The sequence below is a fragment of the Sapajus apella genome, unplaced genomic scaffold (assembly GCF_009761245.1).
Source record: "Sapajus apella isolate SASKATOON/1434 unplaced genomic scaffold, GSC_monkey_1.0 scaffold1, whole genome shotgun sequence".
In the NCBI taxonomy this organism is placed as follows: domain Eukaryota; kingdom Metazoa; phylum Chordata; class Mammalia; order Primates; family Cebidae; genus Sapajus; species Sapajus apella.
This window is the reverse complement of record NW_022436941.1, coordinates 58691312-58714942: the sequence shown is the minus strand read 5'-3', so window position 1 is coordinate 58714942 and position 23631 is coordinate 58691312. Positions and strand designations below refer to the sequence as shown.

The window sequence follows — 23631 nt, the reverse complement described above, 5'->3', positions numbered from 1 at the left end:
CCTCAGCCTCCCAAATACCTGAGATTAGATGTGTGCCACCACAATTGGCTAATTTTTGTATTTTTAGCAGAGACAGAGTTTCACCCTGTTGACCAGGCTGGTCTTGAACTCCTGACCCTGTGATCCTCCTGCCTCAGCCTCCCAAAGTGCTGAGATTATAGTTGTGAGCCACCACACCTGGCCGACAGTTGAGAAATCTTAACCTCAGATTCCTAGCTGTGAACTTCCTTTTCATCAGCAACTGAGTCCACACTGGAACATTTTCAAAGGAGTGCTAATAAGATTCACCCATCAAATATGTGGTGTATTATAAGATCAATGACACCTCATAAACTTTGTTTCCATGGGCAACTTTGCCACTACACATGCAGTTAAGGTATTAGACATACATACCTTGGAAAGAATTTGACATGTATTTTCAAATGCAATGAGTTAGGTAGAATGCAAAGCAGAGTAACAAGAGGTAATGTTTTTACCTACTGCTTACTTTTGCATTTGACGTGTATTTAATATGTTCAATGTAGCAAGAATTGCTATTATTACTGTATACATCAAGACCAACACGAATGCATTGATGAAGATGGAAAACACAAGAGAAAAACATTAAGTAGTCTTATTACAAGAAAAAAAGGGTAAGAGGTAAATGATTCAAAACCTAAACAAAAATGAATATATACAGATATACTGTCCTCCATTCTGTGCATGAAAGAATTATTTGGATATAAAAATTAAGTATCCTTATATTCTGGGTTTCTTGGGTACAATTTTCCTCCTTAAAACTATTTTTTTCAACTATTTCAGGAAATTTTAAAATCTAAAATAACCCTTTTTAATCTGGGCTCCAAGAAGAAAAAAGAAATAAATACTTACAATGAATTGACTGCTCTGCCTTGAAAAACAGAACAAATTTTACTCTTTTTTTTTTTTGACTAAAAATAGGTTAGAAATAATGGGGATCATGACGTAATTCATATTCTAGTATTATCCCCAAAATAAGGGCAAGTAAAATCAGGTTCATCATTCTTTTTTTTTTTTGCCTGTTAATTTATGGGTAACAGAGGGTTCATCATTCTTTGTGATAAGAAATAATACCTTCTCAGAAGGCAAAGAAAATAATTTCAACATCAGTAACAATGGAGAAGAGTCAACAAAAAGTTTGAAAACTCTAGCATTGTAAGATCAAGCTTAATAATCACAGGACTGTCAATTTTTATATGATTGTCATAAAAAATGAAAGTCAAAATTATTCTTGGTAAAGTCAGGTGTCTATACAAAGTGTCATTTTCATGCAGGTTGCCTTGGATTGAGGTAAAGACCTTTCATCTGAATTTGCATGAAAGGTTTCTGCAGCTTGACAGCATGAGGCTGCTCTCCAGTGTGTACTCCTAGGTACCTGAATGCTGTGTGTGATTAACTGAGGCTCATTTTATCATAGTTTAAATCTGCAACATCAATTTAATTCAGCTTTTTTCCCCCTCAACAGTTCTGCCTAGTATCTCTGTTAAGCACAGGCAAAATCTTTATTTTGACATGGACTAAATCATTATGAATTTGAGAGAAATAAGTCATCAGGAACTAGCAAACACAGTCCCGTGTTACTTAATAACAAGTATACATTCTGAGAAATGCATTGTCAGGCAATATTGTCCTTGTACGAACATTGCAGAGTGTACTTCCACAAACCTAGATGGTATGGCCTCCTACACGCCTAGGCCATATAATATAAACTATTGCTCATAGGCTACAAACCTGTCCAGCATGTTACTGTACGGAATGCTGAAGGCAACTGTAATACAATGGTATTTGTGTATCTAAGCATAGAAAAGCTACAGTAAAAATATGGTATTATAATCTTATAGAACCACTGTTGTATATGCAGTCTGTGGTTCATTAAAATGTCATTATGAGCTGCATGACTGCATACTGCTAAATTTTCACTTTAGAGACCATTAAGCCTAAAGGAAAGAGAAGATTTCTCTTACCTGAGATTGATGCTTTTCAAAGTCTCTGGAGTTTGGATTCATAGTTGGTATTTACCAATGGTTATTTGTATCACAATTTTAACATAAAGGATAACCCAGTTATCTTTCATAGTCCGAAATTAAAGTCTTCATACCTTTCTATTGTGATTCTGGTCTATGTAGGTATAATTAAGTACAAAACCCCAAAGATCTGGAAAGTGCCATAAAGCAAGGTGCTTTAATAAGGGAAGTGGATTTTTTTTTTTTTTTAAACATTTACTCATTCTTTTTTGAACAGTCAGTTACACAATGTAGTTTTAGCCTGCTGAAGTCAATGGCTACAGAATAAAAGCCTTATATCCCGGGAACAGAGCAGGGCTCCCTGGCCAGTGAGAACCAATACCAGTCAATTCTGCTGGTAGCAAGCAAGATCCCTGGATAGAAAAGCAGCACTCCAGAGGCCTCAGGAGTGCTAATAACTCTCTCCTCCTTGTGCTCAAAGTCTTATTCAATGTATTTGCTTGCAATGTCTACATGAATATGCTCACGAGAAGTGTGAATAAAAACCAGATACCATTTAACATTAGTATGTTATTAAAAATCTACCTCCAGTATTCCTGGTGAGAAGTGACAAATTCAAGCAAATGGTTTTGTTATCACTTTTGGGCATCATCATGTTAAAGAGAAAAGATGTCGTAAAAATACGAGAACCTCTGTCACTTTATTGCTATGGTCTAAGTAATTTGGGCTATTTAATGATTTCTGTATCATCTAAGACAAACAAATCAAGAACTCCATTTAAAGCTGTTATTGCAGAAATATACTGTGTGGGGCCCCAGTTAAACCTTTCTGATTTGAAGTGTTTTTCTGAAATAAAATGTAAAAAAATATTTTCCACTGAAGGTAACAGAGAAATTGTTTGATTCAACATAAAGACGAAGACACATTTTCTTCTATTTTTTGAGACAGTACACTTTGTGATTCACAGGATAACTTGCATCAGACGCAATTTAATGAAAGCTCTCAAATAAGCGATTTTATTCCTATCCATGATTGCAGACATTTACAAAACCATAACATCTGAGTTCACCTTAAAAAATAACTTATATAAAGCAGTGATATACACAGCACAAAATAGTTCAGGGAGGGGGCAGGAGCAACTTGTAATAATTAAAATGTAAACGTGAAAAAAAGGATGGAATAAAAGTCCCTACTTATTTCTACTTAAGATGTCATGTGATAATATTTTACAATGTCCTGTGGGTCAATGTATGTATGTGTCTATGTCCGTATAACATACACATATACAGTACATTCTCTTTCCCACACATATACATACACACATAATTATTTGCAGTTCAGTTTAGGGCAATTCTAATATGCCACTCCGTACAGTTGTTTGAATCACGTTTGGACCCGCTTTCTTCACAAAATAGGGGAGAGAGCAGGAAATAAAAAGGTTGGTTTGGTGTGACTGAGATTCCTTTGTTTAACTGTACACTGTGATGAATAATTTTCTTCCGTAGTAGTTCTGTGAAGGGCTGACTCACTGCGGTTTTCATGAGGAGACTTGGTAATGGATCACACGCTCATTGTCATGCTAGGGGAGTACTAGAAGGAAAGAAGAATCCATATTTTAACAACAATTCTTTTAGAGATCACTAAGGTTCTTCTTGGTACAATAGAAATGATGAATTCTAATTTCTAATCATCTTTTATGTGCAAGATTTTCATCTCATACAACATAAAATAAGAAGTATAAAAAGAGTAAACTGATACAGACTTAACTTAGTACTGAAATTTTAAATGTTTCCCCTGGAAAGCATCAAGTCCTGTTCCCTCCCTGCACCCTGAAGGCTGATCATTACCCAACCCCCTGCCTTCTCCCTCCAAACAGATTGATGTTTTCAAGGCACTTGTAAAAAACTTGGGTAAATTTAGTCCAAGGCCGTACCATAACGAAGTAAGTATGAGGACTAGTCGTTGCTATCTACTAGCTTGTAAACTGAGGAGGCTGCCTAACCTGTCTTGACTCAGTTTCTCTATCTGTAAAGGGATTTGGGGAAGATTAGATATAAAACCCTTAAACCATGAATTTATTGAATACACAGAAAGTGCTTAGCAGGTGTTAGGTTAATATTGTAGGGAAACAACAACAACAACAACAAAAACCAACTCCAAGCTGGCCCTGGGAAGCTCTGATTAAGGCATTTAAAATACTTAAGAGTCTAATATATACTTTAGCGTTTCAAGCATCTTGCTCATAATTTGCAACTCTATAATCTTTTTTGTTTGTGTGAAACAGGGTTTCGCTCTGTCACTCACACTGGAGTGTAGTGGTGTGATCTTGGCTCACTGCCACCTTGATCTCTCTGGGCTCAGGTGATCCCCCAGGTCAGCCTCCCCAGTAGCTTGGACTACAGGTGCATGCCACCACACATGGCTAAAGTTTGTATTTTTTGTAGAGATCGGGTTTCACCATGTTGCCCAGGCTGATTCCTGAGTTCAAGCAATCTGCTTGTCTTGGCCTCCTAAAGTGCTGAGATTACAGGTGTGAGCCACTGTGCTTTGGCCTGTGACTCTAACTGTAATCCACAATCATTTGTGTGTGTGAGTAGGAACATCACTGTTACATGCTGACTTGTCAGTCTGATGAGGCTGACAAATGATAAAAGGTGAGGGTTTTAGAGATTTGGAGAAAGTGGTTTCAATTGCTAATTGTACCACTGTATCCTCATATTATTGGGGAATAGACTGTGACAGAAAAGTTCTACAGCAGCACCATGCAAGAGAACTTTCTTCAATGACATACCTGTTCTGTGGTCTGTGCTGTCCAACCTGGAGGTAACTAGCCATATGTGCCTACTGAGCGCATGACATGTGATTAGTGCAATCAAAACACTAAATGTTTAATGTTATTTAATGTTAATGTATTTAAGTATCTACATGTAGCTAGTGGTTACCATTTTGGACATCACAGCTCTAGACTATCTGAGTTGTGTGGAGAGGCATCTAATACCACATGGTAATCTACTCCTTGGATGAAGACAGTTTCTAAATTAAAATGTAAATGTGGATCCTGAAATGTTTTAAATGTTTTACTGGAAATCTGTGAGGACCAGGGTAAAAAGCAATTTCTTTCAACATGCTAATAACAATTGCGCCACCTGGAAAAAGGCAGATAAAGTCAAAGGGATCGGTCCCAGGCTCCAGGGACCTAACCAGAAGCTGTGATAATCCTGGGTAGGGGAGCATGAACTTTTCAGAAAGTTGGCAGAAAGAGAAAAGAATGAAGTGAATTCTAGACAAGTTGAGACCAACTGCAGAAACCAGAAAAGACATATATGTGTGTACTGATTTAAGGACAAATTACAGTGTGAAAGCAGGACTCCCCGGGGAAGAGCACAGGGGGCAATGGCTCAGCTGACATATGACACCATTAGGGCTCAAACCAAAAACATGCACTGTTCCTGAGGAAAGGTGGGTGATTAGGCCTGGAAAAGGGTCCTGGACCACAGGAAGAGGATCGTTTAATCCTTTAAACATGGATTACATCAAGGAAAATCTATTAATACTTGTTAATCACTTCACAGCCTACAGTGTTTCAGCATAGAAAGTGAAGTTACATACTTGAACTGATCCTGTATGTAGGATTATAGTGAGTATATGATGATAAAAAGGGAAGACTTTTAGACAAGACCATAGGAGAAAAAAAAAAAAGAGGGCAACTACCAGAAACAAGAAAGGGGATTCAGTTTAGACAAACCTCTCCGCTTGATCAGAGCAGCAGAAAAGGAAAGTAAGGCAAAATCCCCAGTCATAGACAAACGCTGATGACATGGAGCTGATCCCTGACCCCGTGTCAGAGGGGAACATACTACCATTTCATCACAAGATCCCATGCACATAATGTGATTCCACGTCTCACATTATATATATCAAGCATTTTTATTTGTTGCTATCATCTCAACAGTTCCAACTGTTAACATTTTTTTATCTGTGATATTTCAAATGTTTGAAGCAAATTTTACAGAAAAATGATACTTTGTTACTAATGTGTTGGGAAGTTAAAAGAGTGAGGTTTAGCCAGGGAGGAAACTGAGTGAAAAAATAGAGAAAATGAAGGCCCAATTCAGTCAAACGACAGGATCAGCTCCACGCAATACAATACAGCTCAGAAAAAGGAGTAAGCATCTAATAAAGTTTAAATTTTAAGTAGTGCAAATAACAGTAAGATGATATGCTAAATGTATTTAGTATAGTAAAATAGTTTGTATTTATGCCAAGTATCTACATACACAATGTGCTATTTACAATTCTAAGACTGTAAACTGCTCATCTTCGACTGCTGTTACTGAAACTACTTTGAAAAATGAAATAAGGGGAAATAAAATTTCTAGGAAAACTCATAGAATAGGCAAGCAAAGAGGAATTTTGCTATAGATTACTATCCTTCAAAGTAGTAGAGAAGTGGCCTACACTTTTCCAGAAGTAAAGGAAGAGTAGGTGTTAAATGGAGTACCATTTTTAGAGACATAAAATATTCATGGTGTACTGTTCTGAGACCACACTTCAATGTTTCTATTGAACTGCTGCATCAATATGTGATGACATGTTGTAATGTTTATGCCAAAATGCTGTGATATCAGGTTGCCCTGTTTCAAAACTATTCTGTGAGTCTGGCTCTCCTGAACCAGATGATAAAATGGCTTTTACAAAGCAGTCAACAGCATTACTGCTTGGTTTGGTTAAAAATATAAACCTTAAAAATATTATTTTAAATGCATACCAACTTATTTTATCTTTTAATGTGAAATGAGATAGCATGCTTTGGGTATGAACTTATGATTTTTTTTCCCTTATTATGCCAGGTAATGTACCATAAAATCCATCAGAGATTTCCATGAAATCTTTGAACAATATATATAAATTTCTGTTTATACATGTCAAGAACACTTTAATTCTCACTATATTTCTGTTTAAGATCTGTATGATACTTTATTTTCTTAATGAAGTAAAGAAGAGTTCCTCTACCCTGCGCTTAACTAAAGTGAAATACATTGAGTGTTTATATGATTACATTTAAAAAACTGGGGCTGATGTGATTTCTTTACAATATCGAAAAATGACAAAGGGGAGTAAGGGAATGAGAGATCATCTACCATCTTGTTTGTAATTCCTATTTGTTGTAATTATTTTAATATGATGTTTACTAAATTGGTTACATTTCAGTGCTATGAGAAAATATTTTGCTAAATTAATTCAGGAAATAAGACCAGCTATTTTCTTCACCTGAAAAGCATGAAAAACTATTTTTTTCAGTTAAGCCTTTTTGTATTCTGTACTTTCCAAAACAAATATTTTACAGTTTGAACACTAGGGGGCATCTTTGTTTCTTGAAATAAAGGGTCTTGGTTGTGATCTTAAAAAATAACCTAAGCAGTGAAACATTTTTTGATTCACATTTTGTTTTGTCAAGCATGTTGGCACTGCAAGGTTTATGATTTTAAGTTGGGCATTTTTGTTTCTATATTAACTGAATGAAGTAGCATGTGTGAGCGTGGAGAGACTAGGATAGTATCTAGTACATGAAGAGAACTCAATAGATATGTGCTCCCTTCCCAGGCCTCCTGTGATTTAACTTCAAGATAAAAACTGACAGATCCTTCAAAGGCAGACTGCTCAAAAATATGTGCTTTCAGAGTTATGTGTATTAAACACTAGAACTTGCATGTTCATTTATTGAAAAATGTTTTCTTTTTGAATTCATTAAGAGTTCTGCTTTTTCTTGATTATAAACAAAGCTAACTTATTGGGAATAACTAGCTTGTTTACTTCTTCAAAGCTTTACATCTGTCAGCACCAAATCTCTTTTGTCTTTCTTCCTCTCTCCTCTTATTGCTTGATTTTATAAAAAGGTCTAAACAAAAATGTATGGTAATATGACAGAGAAAGACATAGATGACAATGACATCATTCATAACAACTCCCTTCTCAGCAGACAAAAGACTGGAGAAGCCAGTGCAGACCTGCTTCCAAGGCTGTACTACCATCCAGGGTGGTGGTGCAGTTTCTTAGTACTTAGTACCGTCAAATTATTTTTCCTTTTAGAACTTTTCTGGTGGGGACAGGAGACAAGGAGGGAAGAGAAAGCACGGAGCTTCTGTTTGCTGCTAACTCTGAACCCGCTAGCAGTCTAGCACTGAACCCGCTTAGGCTCAGGAGCAGGGAGCGTGGGCCAGATGTTAGCGGTGGAAGAAGCCCTGTTCAGTTGCACTCATTTCTAAATGCACATGTTCACAGAAGAATCCGCTGTTTGGCATGTGCATAGTCCAGTAGGGACTGAAGGGAGAGGCTGGAGCTGATTCTGTGCAAGGAAGTTCTCCACATCCTGTTATATCTGATTCTTTGCCCCACTGAAGAGCTTTCTGATGCCAATTTTGAATTGGTACCCCTCTTCCAACTGTTAAACAAGGCAGTAGTCACTAATGACAAATCTGGGAAGGAAGGAGAGGAGACAGTTCCTCTTGTCACTGCCCATAAAATAAAAGTCACATGGAACCTTTTTAAAAAAGTTTTTTTCCAACTCCAAATTAATCATTTCCTCTGACTTTTAAAATACCTGGCTTATATATACATTATAGCACTCATTAATCTGACATGTTTTAGTTATATAAACATCTGTTTTTCCTAATTGGCTTGCATTCTTTGAGAGTACGTGTTATATTTATTTGAGAACACCTTGGTCTTAACCTGATGCTTTGCATATAATAGGCTCAATAAATATTATACTGAATTGAATTATCAAATACCTCACTGAATTATACCATTTTATTGATGGTAAAATTATCAGGAAAGGAAGTAAATGTCTTTAATTAGATAAAAGCGAACAAAGAAAAATTAATTTGTCCATAGTTTTGAAGTAAACCGCTCAAAGAACCAGGATCTAAAAAATAATTCCCATAATCCTAAAGTATTATGACTTAAATTATGTAGCTTCTCATGTTTTTCCTTATCACTGACAGGTTTTTTTTTTTACTGTAAATTTTTACAAATAAAAAAATTATTTGTCCTCAGTAATCATATGTAGCCTGCAAGTAAAACAAACTGTGGATCAGCATAATTTTAACAGAAATAAAGTCTAAAGCAGGGGAAGCCTGTCCCTTGCAAAGGTCCTATGTAGATATCAGAACGAAAAGAATCCACAGAGCACTCAATCTTATGATCTGTTTTGGGAATGGAACAGCCAACTCTGTATGAAGCAGCCACTCTGTATAAAGGTAGATGTGCTATTAGTCAGTGCTTCAAATTCTGATGGTATCACCTCTGGTACATGCTGAATTAGGCAAAAGAAGGGCAGCTTCTCTTCTGATTCTGACTGTAGTTTGGTAGGTCCGCCATAATAAATTTTAATGATGGCATGAATCCTATGAAGATAAAATTCATTTGGGTTTTGAAATCTTTTATGCTATAATTCAATTCAGTGGTTCTTAGCAGAGAATGTATACCAGCCTCACTAACAAAGCTTTTCCACATTCAAGTATGCCCAGCCCCACTCCTGGAAATTCTGATTCACTAGGTCTAGGGAGAGTTCTGGGAAACTGTATTTTAAAAAATTCCACTGGGGTTTCTAATGTGAAATATTAATGTAAAAAAAAATCATTACATTATGTAGAACTCCTTGAGAAAAGGCACCATTTTGTCGTTTTGGTTTTTCCAGTACCTAGCATATTGCCTTGGCATGTGGCAAGTGCTCAGTAATTGCTTGTTAAATGAATGAATTCTATTGCTTCTCTTTTTGGTTCTGTCTACTTCTGTGAAGATATGAAATGAACTTCTGTGTAACAGTACAATCACACGCAAACAGTGACTTGGGTGTTTAGCTCAGGTTAACAGACCTCCAATTTGGCCTTCAGTCCAGTAAGGTCTACTATATAAAGTAAGAACAGACTTTAGATTTTGAGGGCAGCACTGCAACAGACCTAGTTTTGCAGCAATCTGTAATATTTTAGTAGCAGGAAAACTTATAAAAATTATCAAATAGGCAACCTGTTTCCAGTTTGCTCCTTTACAGTAGAGTTTCTCAATGAGAAAATTAGTATTACAGTTGTTCTAACTATGTACACAGAATAGGAGTAAAAAAGAAAAAGTTTGTTTTCAAAATTATTTTCAAAGATATTCTATTTAAAGGTTCATCTGACTTCTAACAGATCAACCTATTGAACTCTAGATAAACAGCAGTAAAAGTGACTTTATGCATTAATTCTAGCAGAAGAGCTTCAGAAATAAAATCTGGGTATGACATAGTCAAGAGAATACTTACACTCTCACTCTGAAAAGGATTTAAGAAATTTCCCCCCATTTCGCCATCATCCCTTGGAGTGCCCGGCTGATTACTCAGGCTCATGTTATTGGGAGAATTCTGTAAACAAGATTTAGAAAACAAGGCATTGTTGAAGATTTTAATTTCCCTCTTACATTGTGCTGTTTCAAATACTGAATCTATAGCAGCATCTCTAAGGACAAACCATACTTAGAATTTTAATCTCAGACTTCTACCACGTATTCTATTTCATTCTTTCAGCTTTGACAAGTACTAATGCCTTCCCAAATGAAAATTAAAAAAACAAACAAAAAAAGCCCAATAACCTACCACAACTATTTTTTTTTTTTTTAGTTTCTGAATCAATATTTATTCAATTTCCTACCCTCAGCTTACAGAGTTCCTAAAACTCCAGAGAGTTTAAAACATTCCCAGCAGGGGCATGATGAAGAGATACGACCCACTGATAAGGAGAGATGGAACAATAACTCCCTTAGTCATTTCATTAACCAGACTTTAAAAGGTCACTGTTTTAATAAACATTTCCTTTTAATTCTACCTGTAGCACACAGATAACACTATTTCAACCATTTTTACATGAACTTTAAGGAAAAAAGAAATACAGCTAAAACTGTAGTTAAGAACAAGACAGACACCTTAGGACTTGAGAATTCATTACGTACTTTTAGAGGAAAAGGGGGCTCAAAAGAAAACTACTTTAGAACATTTTCCTATCATTAGTTTAAGAGTAGATTTACTTTAAAACTTTCCTTGAAGATCAAATGGCTGCTATTAGCAATCTAATCAAACACCAACTTAGCAGTGCATTGCTTCATATTCTATTTAAATTTACTAGTCTCATTATTACCATGCAATTTTAGCTGTGGCAGGATACCCGATATTCCACATCAACAGAAAATATAGAATGACACCGGACTATAAACCAGGTTTATACAGTAGTACAACTGTAATTCTTTCAAGGTCCAATTTATTAACTTTTTGGAATTAGTTTTTAGATTTTTTTTTTTTAAAGAAAATTGCTCAGAGTTTTGTCTTAACTACGACAACTTTATTGTAAACATTAACATTTCATGAATGAGTTATTCCCAAAAGAAAAACATGCTTTTTTAGTATATGATTACAATGTAAAGCAGTGACAGGTAGATGAGCTGGTGGAAATGCACTTGTGTCTTGTCTTGCTGTGCACCCCACAGGGAGGATCTGAGAACACGAATCCTCTGAAGTCCACTGGAGCTCTATATGTCAAGAAACCCCAAGGACTCGGGAAACATACTTTAATAGCATAAAGAGGATTCTATTTTTTTTGATAAATTTTTCTCTGAAAATGTTAGTTACCCAAGTATACAGAAAAGCAACTATACTTTGAAATGAACCTGAATGTCTCAATTTCCTGGGGAAAAAATTAAGTAAAATTTAACTAACTGCATTATTTTAGAATTCATTAATTATTACAGTTATTAGTTAAATAATAAACTGTCCCTTGAAAACAGGAATGATAATACCAACTTAGCTCAAAAAGGAAACTGAATTGATAAAAAATATTATAAGATTTACTCATAATTTATAAAATCTTTTAGATTTCTGTCATTTTATATATAATAGAGAAATTGGTAATACTAGATAAAACACAATCTAATATATATACATATATATAAGAAAATTCAAGGATGCAGTTGGAAGCTGCATATTTTACACAGTCAAACAAAAGAACAAAATGAACTCTCATTCTCGTGTAACATTCATACTCTCTGTGGTATATAAGGCGCCTTGAGAGAAGCAGTGTATCTCAGATTCAGTTGGAGTGCTTTAAATCTTTGCTGCACATTTGGCCACATATCACTTCTTGATTTCTAATTCGGAAAGTTTAGCTAACCTGATTCCTAACTCAAAGTGTTGATTTTTAAATATTTAGAATTTAAAAGTAACATTGCATTGCTAATATTTAGATACCTTCAAAATAATTTCAATGTTATTATTTCTGTTTCACATGCAACCTCTTCATAGCATGGTGGCTCAGCATCATACTCGTGTGTGTGTGGTGGGGATGGGTATTTAAGGACACTGAGAAGAAGATTAAAAGCATACATTCAATATACAAAACTGAGATAAAATCAGATCTCTGAAACCTATTCCTATTCAGCCTACTGGACCATATTTAAAAAGCTTGAAATGATAGGACAATAAGTTTTTGTTGGTTTAACTGATCTCTGAAAAATTTGAAAACAACAGAAGCTCCTCAATGCGAGATCTTAAGAAAACTGTGCTGTCCATAATCAAAGTGACATGATGATATAGGCTAAAGGGCACATTCAATATTGGCATCTGAGGGACAGCTAAGACAGTGGTACCAAAAACCATCCCAGAACAGGTTAGGAGGGTGGGTGGCAATGAACTGTGTGTATACTTCATTTAACTGTAGCTGTATTTGTGTAATATGTCCAGTAGGTTTCACCAACAAGGCAAGAATATGATGTACAAAAAGGACTTAGGTTGGTCAAAAAGGCACTCAAATTTCTTCAGCACAAAAGAGTACAAGATTACTTTTAACTATATTAGGCCTATTGGTTACAGTTACTTCAGTTAATGTGTACTTTATTCCCTACTTTAAGAGGTCAGCTTGAAAAAATATGGTTAGGATTATACTGATTCCATCTTCAAGAAATTTTATTACATTCTCACTTATTTCTTCAAGGTGAAAAGTCTTTCTCTTAAGCTATGATGTCATACATGAATGTTTTATGTATATATATGCATACACACACATAATACACCACAAACACAATTTCCTCTGGCTGCCATGTTTAACGCTGTTAGACCCTCTGGTCTGATTTCATTTAGCAGGTATTCCATAGCTTCTTTTCTTTTTCTTTTTTTGGGACACGGTCTCTGTCACCCAGGCTGGAATACAGTGGTGAGATCATGGCTCACTACAGCCCTGGACTCTTGGGCTCAAGTGATGCTTCTGCCTCAGCCTCCTGAGTAGCTAGGACTACAGACATGTGCCACCACATCTGGTTAATTTATAAAATGCTTTGTAAAGATAAGATCTCACTATGTTGTTCAGACTCGTCATGAATTCCTGGACTCAAGCAGTCCTCCCACCGTGACATCCCAAAGTGCTGGGATAACAGGTGTGGGCCAATGTGCCCAGCCCATATTTTTTCTTAATTAGTAAGTTATTATCTCTTTTCCTATCCTCAAACTCTGTTCTAAACCTTTTAAAACATTTTAAAATTCTAATTTTTTCCATTTTCGATTTTAAAATGTGAACATTTGTAGAAACTGTGGTTCTGCCTATAATTAGAATAAAATACTAATGACATTATTCTAAGTACAGCTAGTGCTCGACTTATGACCATGGTCGGGACTGTGGACCGGTCGTAACACGATTTGGTCGTTAAGTTGAGTAGGCTATATGTACAGTTGAAATGGTGCACGTGGAGATGGTAGTGCTGCTGGAAGCTGGTCCACACTGTCGTACGCCCAGCTGGGCAACGTTTGCACTGCCAGACACGGAGCAGTCATGGCTAGCGATTGTGGTCGTAAAGTCGAATGGTCGTAAGTTGCATAGGTGGTAAGTCAATAAATACCTGTAGTGGATTTTGAATTGCTTTCTCACAGGCTGCCAATAGTGAGTTTTATAGAGTGTTGTTTTGACTCTGCTAGCTCCCTCAAATTACAAACTGTCAAATCATTCTCCCAGTGGGTACAGCTGAGCTAGAACTCAGGTCAGCACACCTGAGATGATGGTGGAAATGTCTAGTCATCTACTAGCTCCCTTGTGAACAGTGTAGAATCTGTAGCTGGAATGAAAGTTTTGAGGTCAGAATGCTTCAGGTTGAACATACATCCTTGATAATTTATTAAACATGATACGATCAGAGCTTGTCACATACATATTTTTTCAAACTCAAAAACATAAACGTGAGTTATGTTAATGTAAACTGTAGAATTTTTAGGTTCTTTTCTTCTAAGAAAACAAACTGGCCGGGTGTGGTGGCCCACACCTGTAATCCCAGCACTTTGGGAAGCCGAGGCAGGCAGATCATGAGGTCAGGAGTTTGAGACCAGCCTGGCCAGCATGGTGAAATCCCATCTCTAGCAAAAATACAAAAATTAGCTGGGCGTGGTGGCACACGCCTGTAGTCCCAGCTACTCAGGAGGCTCAGGCAGGAGAACTGCTTTACCTGGGAGGTGGAGGTTGCAGTGAGACTCTGTCTCAAAAAAAACCAAAAAAACCAAAAAAATCCAAAAAAAACCCCAAAAACAAACCATATACTTCTCTCTATCCCCAACCCCTAAAACAACTCCAAGGAAAAATATTTTTGTTCCATTAATTAAATGGGTGAACCCTCAGTTATTAAAGGGATGAAAGGAATTTCACATATCATCTTTAAAGCCCTTCTAAATTAAAGATAAATTCTGCATTTTGAAAAAGAGGCACAAGAGCATTACTAGGTAATGCTCAACTAAGCAAGAAATAATTTTGAAACTTCATTGGAAGCTTTGAATTCATTTTGCTGACTGAAACAGTGCCATCAAAGTGCATTTGATAGTGCGAGTTCCTAGCCTTGTCCACAAAAGAATGTGTAGCTAATGAGAAGGAAGATATTTAGTGTCTGTACAGCACTTCATAGCCCTTAACATATGTTCACATTTGATTCTCAACAATTTTCTGAAGTAGGCAGGGATGAAGTACAAGCTTTTGTACAGCTAAGCAAACTATGCCTATGAGAGATTAAGTAACATGGTACTGTAACTTGTAAGTGCTGTAGTAGCACCGGGCTTTCTGAATCTCAGTTCAGTACTCTTTATTTATCTTATATATAAAAATGGATAAAATAGAGTATCTATGCAATAAAAAGTAGAAAACAATTGAAGTGGCACTTATCCACATTTAAAATGCAGTAGAATTTTTTTTTAATATGTGATACTGGTACTTGACAAAATACAGATTATATAACTGAAGAACTATATAGCGCTGTAGCTAGAGACCTAAGAGGGACTTTAAAAATTACTAAGCAATAATGGTAAGACTGTCTTTGGATTCACAAACAAAATTACTAGAAAAAAACAAAACAGGATGGTAATGAATGATAGTGAATGATTCCAGGAAAACAAACGGAAGGGGAAAGCTTCTTGAGATAGCTGAACATGAGCTGGAAAAGGAAGAAATGTAGGAAAAGCGGAGTTAGTGACTGTGCATACCTTGGAGTAAAAAACTGAAAAAATTAGGTTGGGAGTGGAAAGAAGCAGGAAGAGAAAGAATCTGGGGCAGGAGGTATACAATGTGCATGACGCTGCTGATGCTCTTAAGAGAATGAGTGACTATAGTGAGACAGACACTAGTGGTACTATCACCCAGGGTCGGCCAGCGCAGACCCAATGAACTTGGAGCAGAGGCGGTATAGAAATGAGCTGCGTGGGAACTCATTTTAAGGCAGATTTAACTAGTCAATTCTAGTACATTGTTAAGTGGCATGTTTATTACCGGGGGATAAATCTTATGTTAACTTAAATGCATATTAATTTTGCTTTATAAAAGTTTTTTATCCTATTTGTTTGATCTCCTCTGTTAAACTGAACTTCTTGAGGGCAGACAAGGTATCTTGTTTATCTTTGGATTTTTAGAGCCCAGCATAATAACTTAGTGCATCAACATTTAGTGAATGAAGGAACTCTTGCTTAAGAATAAACCACTTGAGGGCAGAGATTGTGTTCGTTGTTAAAGAAGTCTTTTTTATGTCCCCACAGTGCAGAAGGCAATACCCAGCACACAAAAGTACACACTGGATGGTTGGTTACTGCTTAGAGCACAAGCAATGCATCATTAGGCAAGAGAATGTTACGAGGCGGGGTCACAGTACGGTGGAAAACTTGTATCTGAAAACAGGCAAGGGAAAGTAAAGCACAGAAGGAATAGCAACCGATCTGATATGAGGGCAGACTAGAAGATGGCATTTAATTCATCATTATGACTATTTAAAATTTTTAAACTGTTTTATAAATTATAAAGTACTTTCCCATATAGAATTTTGTTTATAACTATCTTATGTAAAGGTAGGTAGGTGGTGAAAATTTTAGGAAGATGGCCTAAAATCATCTGGATGATCCTACTTTTGTGTAATTAAGAATCCATCTCTAGGTAAAAGAATATGCTTCTCAAATATGGCACTAGAAGTTTCACTGGAGACCGCAAAGCACAATTTGGTTGATTCAATTGTTAGAAATAACTGAGACGCTGGGTGCAGTGGGAAACGCCTGTAACCCCAGCACTTTTGGAGGCCGAGGCGTGTGGATCACCTGAGGTCAGGAGTTTGAGACCAGACTGACCAACATGGCAAAACCCTGTCTCTACTAAAAATACAAAAATTAGCTGGGTGTGATGGTATGCACCTTTAGTCCCAGCTACTTGGGAGGCTGAGACAGCAGAATTGCTTGAACCCGGGAGGGGGAGGTTGCAGTGAGCCGAGATTGCACCACTGCACTCCAGCATGGGTGACAGAGCAAGACTCCATTTCAAAAAAAAAAAAAAAGAAATACCTGAGACAGCCAACATAATCATGGTCATCTGACTTGCAAAGGCCTGGAGAGATGGCGCTAATAAAGTTACATAGGGAATTTTGTTTTGAAATAGGCTTCATAAATATCATTTCTCACAGAGGTAAGCTAGTACTCATTATAAATATTTATCTATTTTTAGAAATGAAAAAGACCTTTTTGACTGTTTCTAAACATAATTGTTTCTAAACATAGACATCTAAAATACCTGTGGAAATGTGAGGCAAAGCAGCCAAGCAGTAGAATTATAATGCTAGAATTCTAATTAAATGTTTTTTAAAACTTGAAGTATTAATTTAAAATGTTTTTTAGCTCAATCAATTTTATTTTATTTTTCTTGGCAGCAGGAATTTTACATTATTATACATAAATATAAATTAGCACATGTATGCCAGAACTTAAAGTATAATAAGTAAATATTTTTTAAAAAGTCATCCCTTAATGAATTTCTCTGCTTATTGATATAGAGGAGACTACTAAGACAGTCATTCTGGTAGTAGTGAATAATTAGTTCTCATCAGTAATTCTAAATAAATTTGACTCACCGAGAACTACTTTAACTTCATCATGACCTAAATAGTATTTAGGTATTATTCTTCAAAAATATAAGGCATTTTATTAAAGGATTCATTTTAGATATTCAAACTATTGAAAGAGGGAAAATGCAAATATTTACTAATGAAAGGTTCTCTTTCCTACTTGTACTAATATAATTTTCCTCTAATCACTTTCTTACTCTATTTTGGGGACTAGAATAATTATTGTGGAAATCGGCATTTCCTAATGAAGGTCTGCAAGATGAATTGAATATGTAAAGGCAATGCCCTTATGATACATAATAACCACTTTTTCAGATTCACCTCTCCTAACATTTCTTTAGATATCTTTACATTTTCAAAAGATTATCTAAATTCTGTAAGTTTGCTTTACAAATAAGCAACATCGTAATGTGATTAAATCTGTTATTACTCGGGTATCAATTAATAACGTATAGTATGCCCTGTTAATGAATCTTAGCATATTTATTCTTAAAAAACTTAGTTTAGCCTTTCCCACAGATAATATACATTAATATTCCTAACTTCCAATTAATTATACCTGGTCTTCTACTTTCAAACTCTTGTTCAAGAACAATATTCATAAGTTTACTCTAATAATTTTAATGAGAGTTCCATGTTAAATACAGTTGATTAAAAGCAACACAGAATACACAGCACTCACCTTGGAAATACTGTCCATATCTCCCGAGCCTGAAACAAAATATAAAAAGAAAGCCTTTATTAGGTAAGATTCCATTTATAAATACTCCTTTAATTTAAATAAGTGAAGTATACTATATGTATTTTCCAGTGTATAACTCCTGAGTTTTTTAATCTGAAAAAGTTGCTTTTCTTTTACACAGTATGTTGAATCAGTACCATCTGATGGAAAATCCAAGGAATTCTATCCCTAGTTCCCGATAATTTTTTTAAATGGAAGTATGAAGAAAACTGTTATCATAGATTCCTGAACGTGAAAGTTTAGAAAGACCATTTACATACCCTAACCAATTAAAAATTTAAAAACGTATATGTGTATATATATATAAAACATATATAGAGATATCTATGTATTTTTTTAAAAATGATGCTGTAAATCTGATAAAATATATAATGAACACTTGCAACAATATTTGACAATATTTTAAACCATACTTTAGTATAATAACCAAAAGCTAGGTATTAATAATATTAAAAAGTTGATAGTAATGAATATTCATGATAATCCTTCAAAACTAAAAATGTCTTTAAATATTATATTTTTATTTTTATCCTTGGAAGAAATAATCAATATTAATTTATTTTCTTATGTAAGAAATAGAGGTCAAGCACAGTGGCTAACGCCTATAATCCCAGCACTTTGGAAGGCTGAGGTGGGTGAGTTATTTGAGGTCTGGAGTTTGAGACTAGCCTGGTCAAACATGGTGAAATCCTGCCTCTACTAATTAGCTGGGCATGGTGGCAGCCTCCCATAATCCCAGCTACTCAGGAGGCTGAGGCAGGAAAATCACTTGAACCTGGGAGGTGGAGGTTGCAGTGAGTCGAGATGGTGCCACTGCACTCTAGCATGGGTGACAGAGTAAGACTGCCTCAGATAAAAAAAGAAAAAAGAAATAGAATCATACATAGGTAATAGAACAATAATCAGATCTTTGCCACAATATTAACTTTATTTTAAACAATTTTACTTCTGACAATTAATTTTCCTAGCATAAAAATAACATTTTAGTAGCACAGCATTCAGTCAAAATTACAAATAAAACTAGGACTTATTAACATAAGTTGCAAATAAACAGGCACAATAAATTATTAAATACTGAATGCATATACGCAATCTTACATATGTGTATATATAATACGTACAGTAATGTTAATTATAGAAAGCAATGAGCCAGTTGCCAAGCATAGGTGAAAATCTTCTGAAAATTCTATTCTAGTGACTAAGATAATGAGCGTCTTTTAACTATACCAAATATCATCTTTTTGTGAATAGTTCTAAAATAACAATAGTGGAAAGTGAATTATTTTGCAAGAAATTGGAAAATAAAATTCTAGAATGGTGCTGTCCAACAGAATTTTGTGCAATAATGGAAATGTTTCTCTGTGATGTTCATTAAAGTAGTCATTAGGTACAAGTGGCTGCTGTGTACCTGATATGTGGCAGTGCAACTGAAGAACTGAATTTTAAAATTTACTTAATTTAAAATTAAATAGTCACATATGACTTGTGGCAATGCAATTGGACAGTGCAAATCAAGACTCTGAAATCTAGGCAAAATAAGTATGAATCCTTAAAAGCTCAAAAGTCTGTTAGTGTACTGCAAATAATTTCTGGATTACTGAAAGATTTTCCAAGTATCAGAGGGAGGCATTTCCTGACTTAGGTGGGGGAGTAAAATCTGTATATAACCTAAATTACTCACGAATATACTTTTTCCAACTTAAGTAAAAGATGAACCCTTCCCCAAAGGAAAAAATCACAACTCCCACCCACGTTGTCAACTTTTAAATTAGTTTATGGTCATGTTACTTAAACATATACAAACATAAAAAGTGATTTTTTTTTTTGTTTTGCATTCAACCTATGTGAATGCAAAACAAATATAACTATGGTATGACCTAGTCAATTTTGCAACACTTATCTCTATTTCTCACTATTGTTCAAGTTTTTATTCACCTTGCAGCTATTTAGCTTCATATGGTAAGAGGGCATCATTTATAAAGTATGTTTTCTTTTTCTTTTCTTTTTTTTTTTTTTTTTTTTTTTTTGAGACAGAGTTTTGCTCTTGTCACCCAGGTTTGAGTGCAGTGGTGCGATCTCGGCTCACTGCAACCTCTGCCTCCCAGGTTCAAGCGATTCCTCCATTTCAGCGTCCCAAGTAACTGGGATTACAGGCACCCGCCACCATGCCCAGCTAATTTTTGTTTTTTCAGCAGAGATGGGGTTTCACCATGTTGGCCAGACTGGTCTTGAATTCCTAACCTCAGGTGATCTGTCCACTTCGGCCTCCCAAAGTTCTGGGATTACAGACATGAGCCATGGTGCCCAGGCTATAAAGTATGTTTTTAACCCTCAGTCACATACTTGAAATGGTCTTTATCATGAAGACAATATAGGCAGTGTTCTCTTTTAAGAGAATCATTCAAATTATCCAGAATATGATTAACAATTTTATGTTAAACAGGAGGCAAACATAAAAATACAAAAACAAAATTAAGAAATGCTTGGAGAGAACTGAAGTTCTTTGAGGCTGTGTCCACAGAACTCTGGAGACAAACAACAAAAAGAAAAACAGCTACAAGAATACGGCAGTCTTCCGGGTTAGGTAAGCATGACACATGCCCACAGCAGCAATGTCTCCTTTTACGGTAAGACATGAAATTTCGGTAGGTTAAAGTAAATAACTGTGAATATGAACTAGATCAACTCTCACACTTCTGATCTTCAAGTGATCTACAGTTCTAATAACCAATACAATGTAGATTAAACTATCTGTATGAGTTAAAAGTTGAAGTATTTAAAAATGAGTAGCTGGCTATGAAAGAACTTTGGAAACCATAATATCCACTATGCAGAATTAAGGTTTTGTTCTGGATTTATTCTAAACATCAAACTGAAAAGCCTTACCTAAGGAACCATTCATGTGATGTGACTCCATTCCTCCTAATCCACCCATGGGACCATCTGACCCAGGGCCCATTGGAAACTATTTTAAAAATGAAGAAAATCGCTGTAATCATACTGAAAACAATGGCTTATCTCAATTTTATAACATATTTAACATTACAAGACACTGCCACAACTTATTTTCACTTTCAAGCTATGGAGATCTTTGTTTTTCAGCCTTGTAGATTCTCTAGCTGGACTGTTCGCCTCTCTCATATTGTTTTCTCTGTGTTCCAGATAATAGAATTTTAGGTTAATCTTCATTCATCTCCAAAGTTTTCTTCTTCAGATATACTCAGAAAGTATATACATTCCAGTACAAATGAGAAGATAAACATTTTCCTCTATGATACTGACAAATTTTTCTATTGAAAACCAAAGGTGGTTCTTAAGAAGCTGTTAATGGTATTAGCTTATTAAGAAGCATAATTCAATGTCATATGCCAACGTTAGTGTTTTTCTTAGCAGACAATCTATCTTTGTTCAAATGGACATAATAAATAATTTCATCTTATAGGTTAAATACATTTCATTCCCTGGGGATGGCTGATATATAGCTAATTCTTCTTGGCAGTCTCAACCATGTCACTTCAATGACACTCAGACATTCCATAGCAATTCTGCTTAACATCTTTTAAAGAGGTGAAATTCTTTTTTTCTTTCCTTTCTTTTCAGGTGAAATCTTAAAGAAGCCTGGTACAAAACAGGTGTGACATGATGGGCTTGGTGATAGAAAATCCATGGCCCACCCACTCAGTCTTCCTCTCATCTCCCTGGAACACTGAGGAAACCCAGAGCCCAGTTCGAAGACAAGTTACTACTTCTAAGTACCTTACACTGCTGAAAATGCTCTTTCTTCAAATTTCCCATGCCAAAAGCATTTCTACCATGTTGTATGGTGAAGAATATTGACTATGGTGTGTGCATGTGTGGATGGTGTGGTGGTGGTTACTAATCATGAGGCTTTTAGGGAGAAATAACAGCCTTCAGCAGGTAATCCCCGTATTTCACCACCTCTGTGTGGGAATAAGATGGCCTTCTATCACTGTGAGCATACCAACCACATGCTTATGAAATTCCCCAAGAGAATGCCAATTTTGCTTGGTCAAATTGAGTATCTAAAAGCACACAGGATGGTTGGTATTCAGTAAACAACTTGGAATATATATGCCTCACTGATAGAAGGCATATATAAGTCAAAGAAATTGACTTTAAACTTACTGCTGTTATTCAGCTGTTATCAAAAGCATAGTTTAGATATGGGTTGAGAAACTGGTGCTGGTAAGCCTAGTAGCCTGTGAACTTCTATCTGGCCCCCACAGTGTTTTAAAAGACACTAAAACTATAGGTATGTATGTTTGGTCAGTTTAGCACATAACATATTTATCTTCTGATTTTTCTTTGATTTCTGCTACCATATATACAACACATGTATATATGTATTAACTATGTTATAAATATTTTTATAAACATATAGGCCTAATAAATAAATAAAATGTTTTCCTATGAGCTTCTGTGGAAAAATCATGACCACAGGCTTTATTAAGAACACCCAAGTTCTTCCTGTAATAACTGCTTTAGCTCCATATCTAAACTCTAGATTTCATATTCTAAAAAAAAGAAACATAGCCAACTTCCTACTTTATTTTCAAGTTTATCAGGATAAAAAAGGATCACAATGAAAAAACTTAATGATGCCAAAAATGAGGTTAATATAAATGATTATATATAACCTGTTATTTTCAAACAGTATAAGTCATTAATTATTTACAACAAAATAAGATGAACTAACATTAAATAATTGATTAGGATCAGTTTTACTTTTAAATTATATTGACATAAAATCTCTGTTACACATGTGTACTATGTTTTTTTAACCCAGCTCAGAGAAAGGATTTGACTTTTCTAATGTCTAATAAGCTCCTGGACAATAAAATATAAAGTCTACAATATACAGGACATGGAATGCACTCAGAGTTTGAAAGTCTTCAAATACATTCCAAAAATAAAAAATTCATATTTACATTAGGTCTGTTAGGTCCAGGAGGTACTGCATTCATTAAAGTATACATGTTATCGCCAGAGTTCGTTGAATCTGAAACAAAATATTACTTAATTAAAAGATTTCTGAAATAAAACATTACTTAATTAAAAGATTTCTTTAGAATCTATACCCAATTCATCACAAAGTAATGATCAAAGACGGTTTTCCTACATATACCTCTCTATATATAACCTGCAACACTTGAAATTGTCATTACTAATATTCAAAAACAAATACCCACAGTAATTTTCTGACCCCAAAATTATCATTCTGTGGTTATAAATTAGGTATAAGGAATAATCAGGTAATATTCAATAATTCAGGTAAAGGAACATGAGAAATCTAAAAAATAACAATGAAGTTTTTCTTTTTTAAAAAACAGATACTTTTCACTTTTTCAAGCAATTGTGTGTGTATCTGTATATATATAAGATATATAATATCTCTTAAAATTCAGATTCAGTAGCTTTTCAGTTTTCATTATTTCCTTAAGTTTCCTATATACAAATTTTAAA

General features: G+C 35.2%; 1 protein-coding gene across 6 annotated transcripts in view; it reads right to left on the bottom strand.

Annotated features, from left to right (window-relative positions):
- Positions 1 to 929: 929 nt before the first annotated feature.
- Positions 930 to 23631, bottom strand: part of SSBP2 (single stranded DNA binding protein 2) — a 314744-nt gene continuing 292042 nt past the window's right edge. For 2 of the 6 annotated variants that reach the window (XM_032276936.1, XM_032276954.1), the window contains exons 12-16: positions 23097 to 23167; positions 21034 to 21112; positions 18088 to 18116; positions 10285 to 10383; positions 2978 to 3572 (exon numbers count right to left, since the gene is read on the bottom strand). In XM_032276936.1, coding sequence (XP_032132827.1) covers positions 3543 to 3572; positions 10285 to 10383; positions 18088 to 18116; positions 21034 to 21112; positions 23097 to 23167 — 308 coding nt within the window. In that variant the 3' untranslated portion in view covers positions 2978 to 3542. Of the gene's footprint in view, positions 3573 to 10284; positions 10384 to 18087; positions 18117 to 21033; positions 21113 to 23096; positions 23168 to 23631 lie in introns of all 6 variants that reach the window. The other 4 variants (XM_032276921.1, XM_032276929.1, XM_032276946.1 and 1 more) reach the window with 4 other exon arrangements.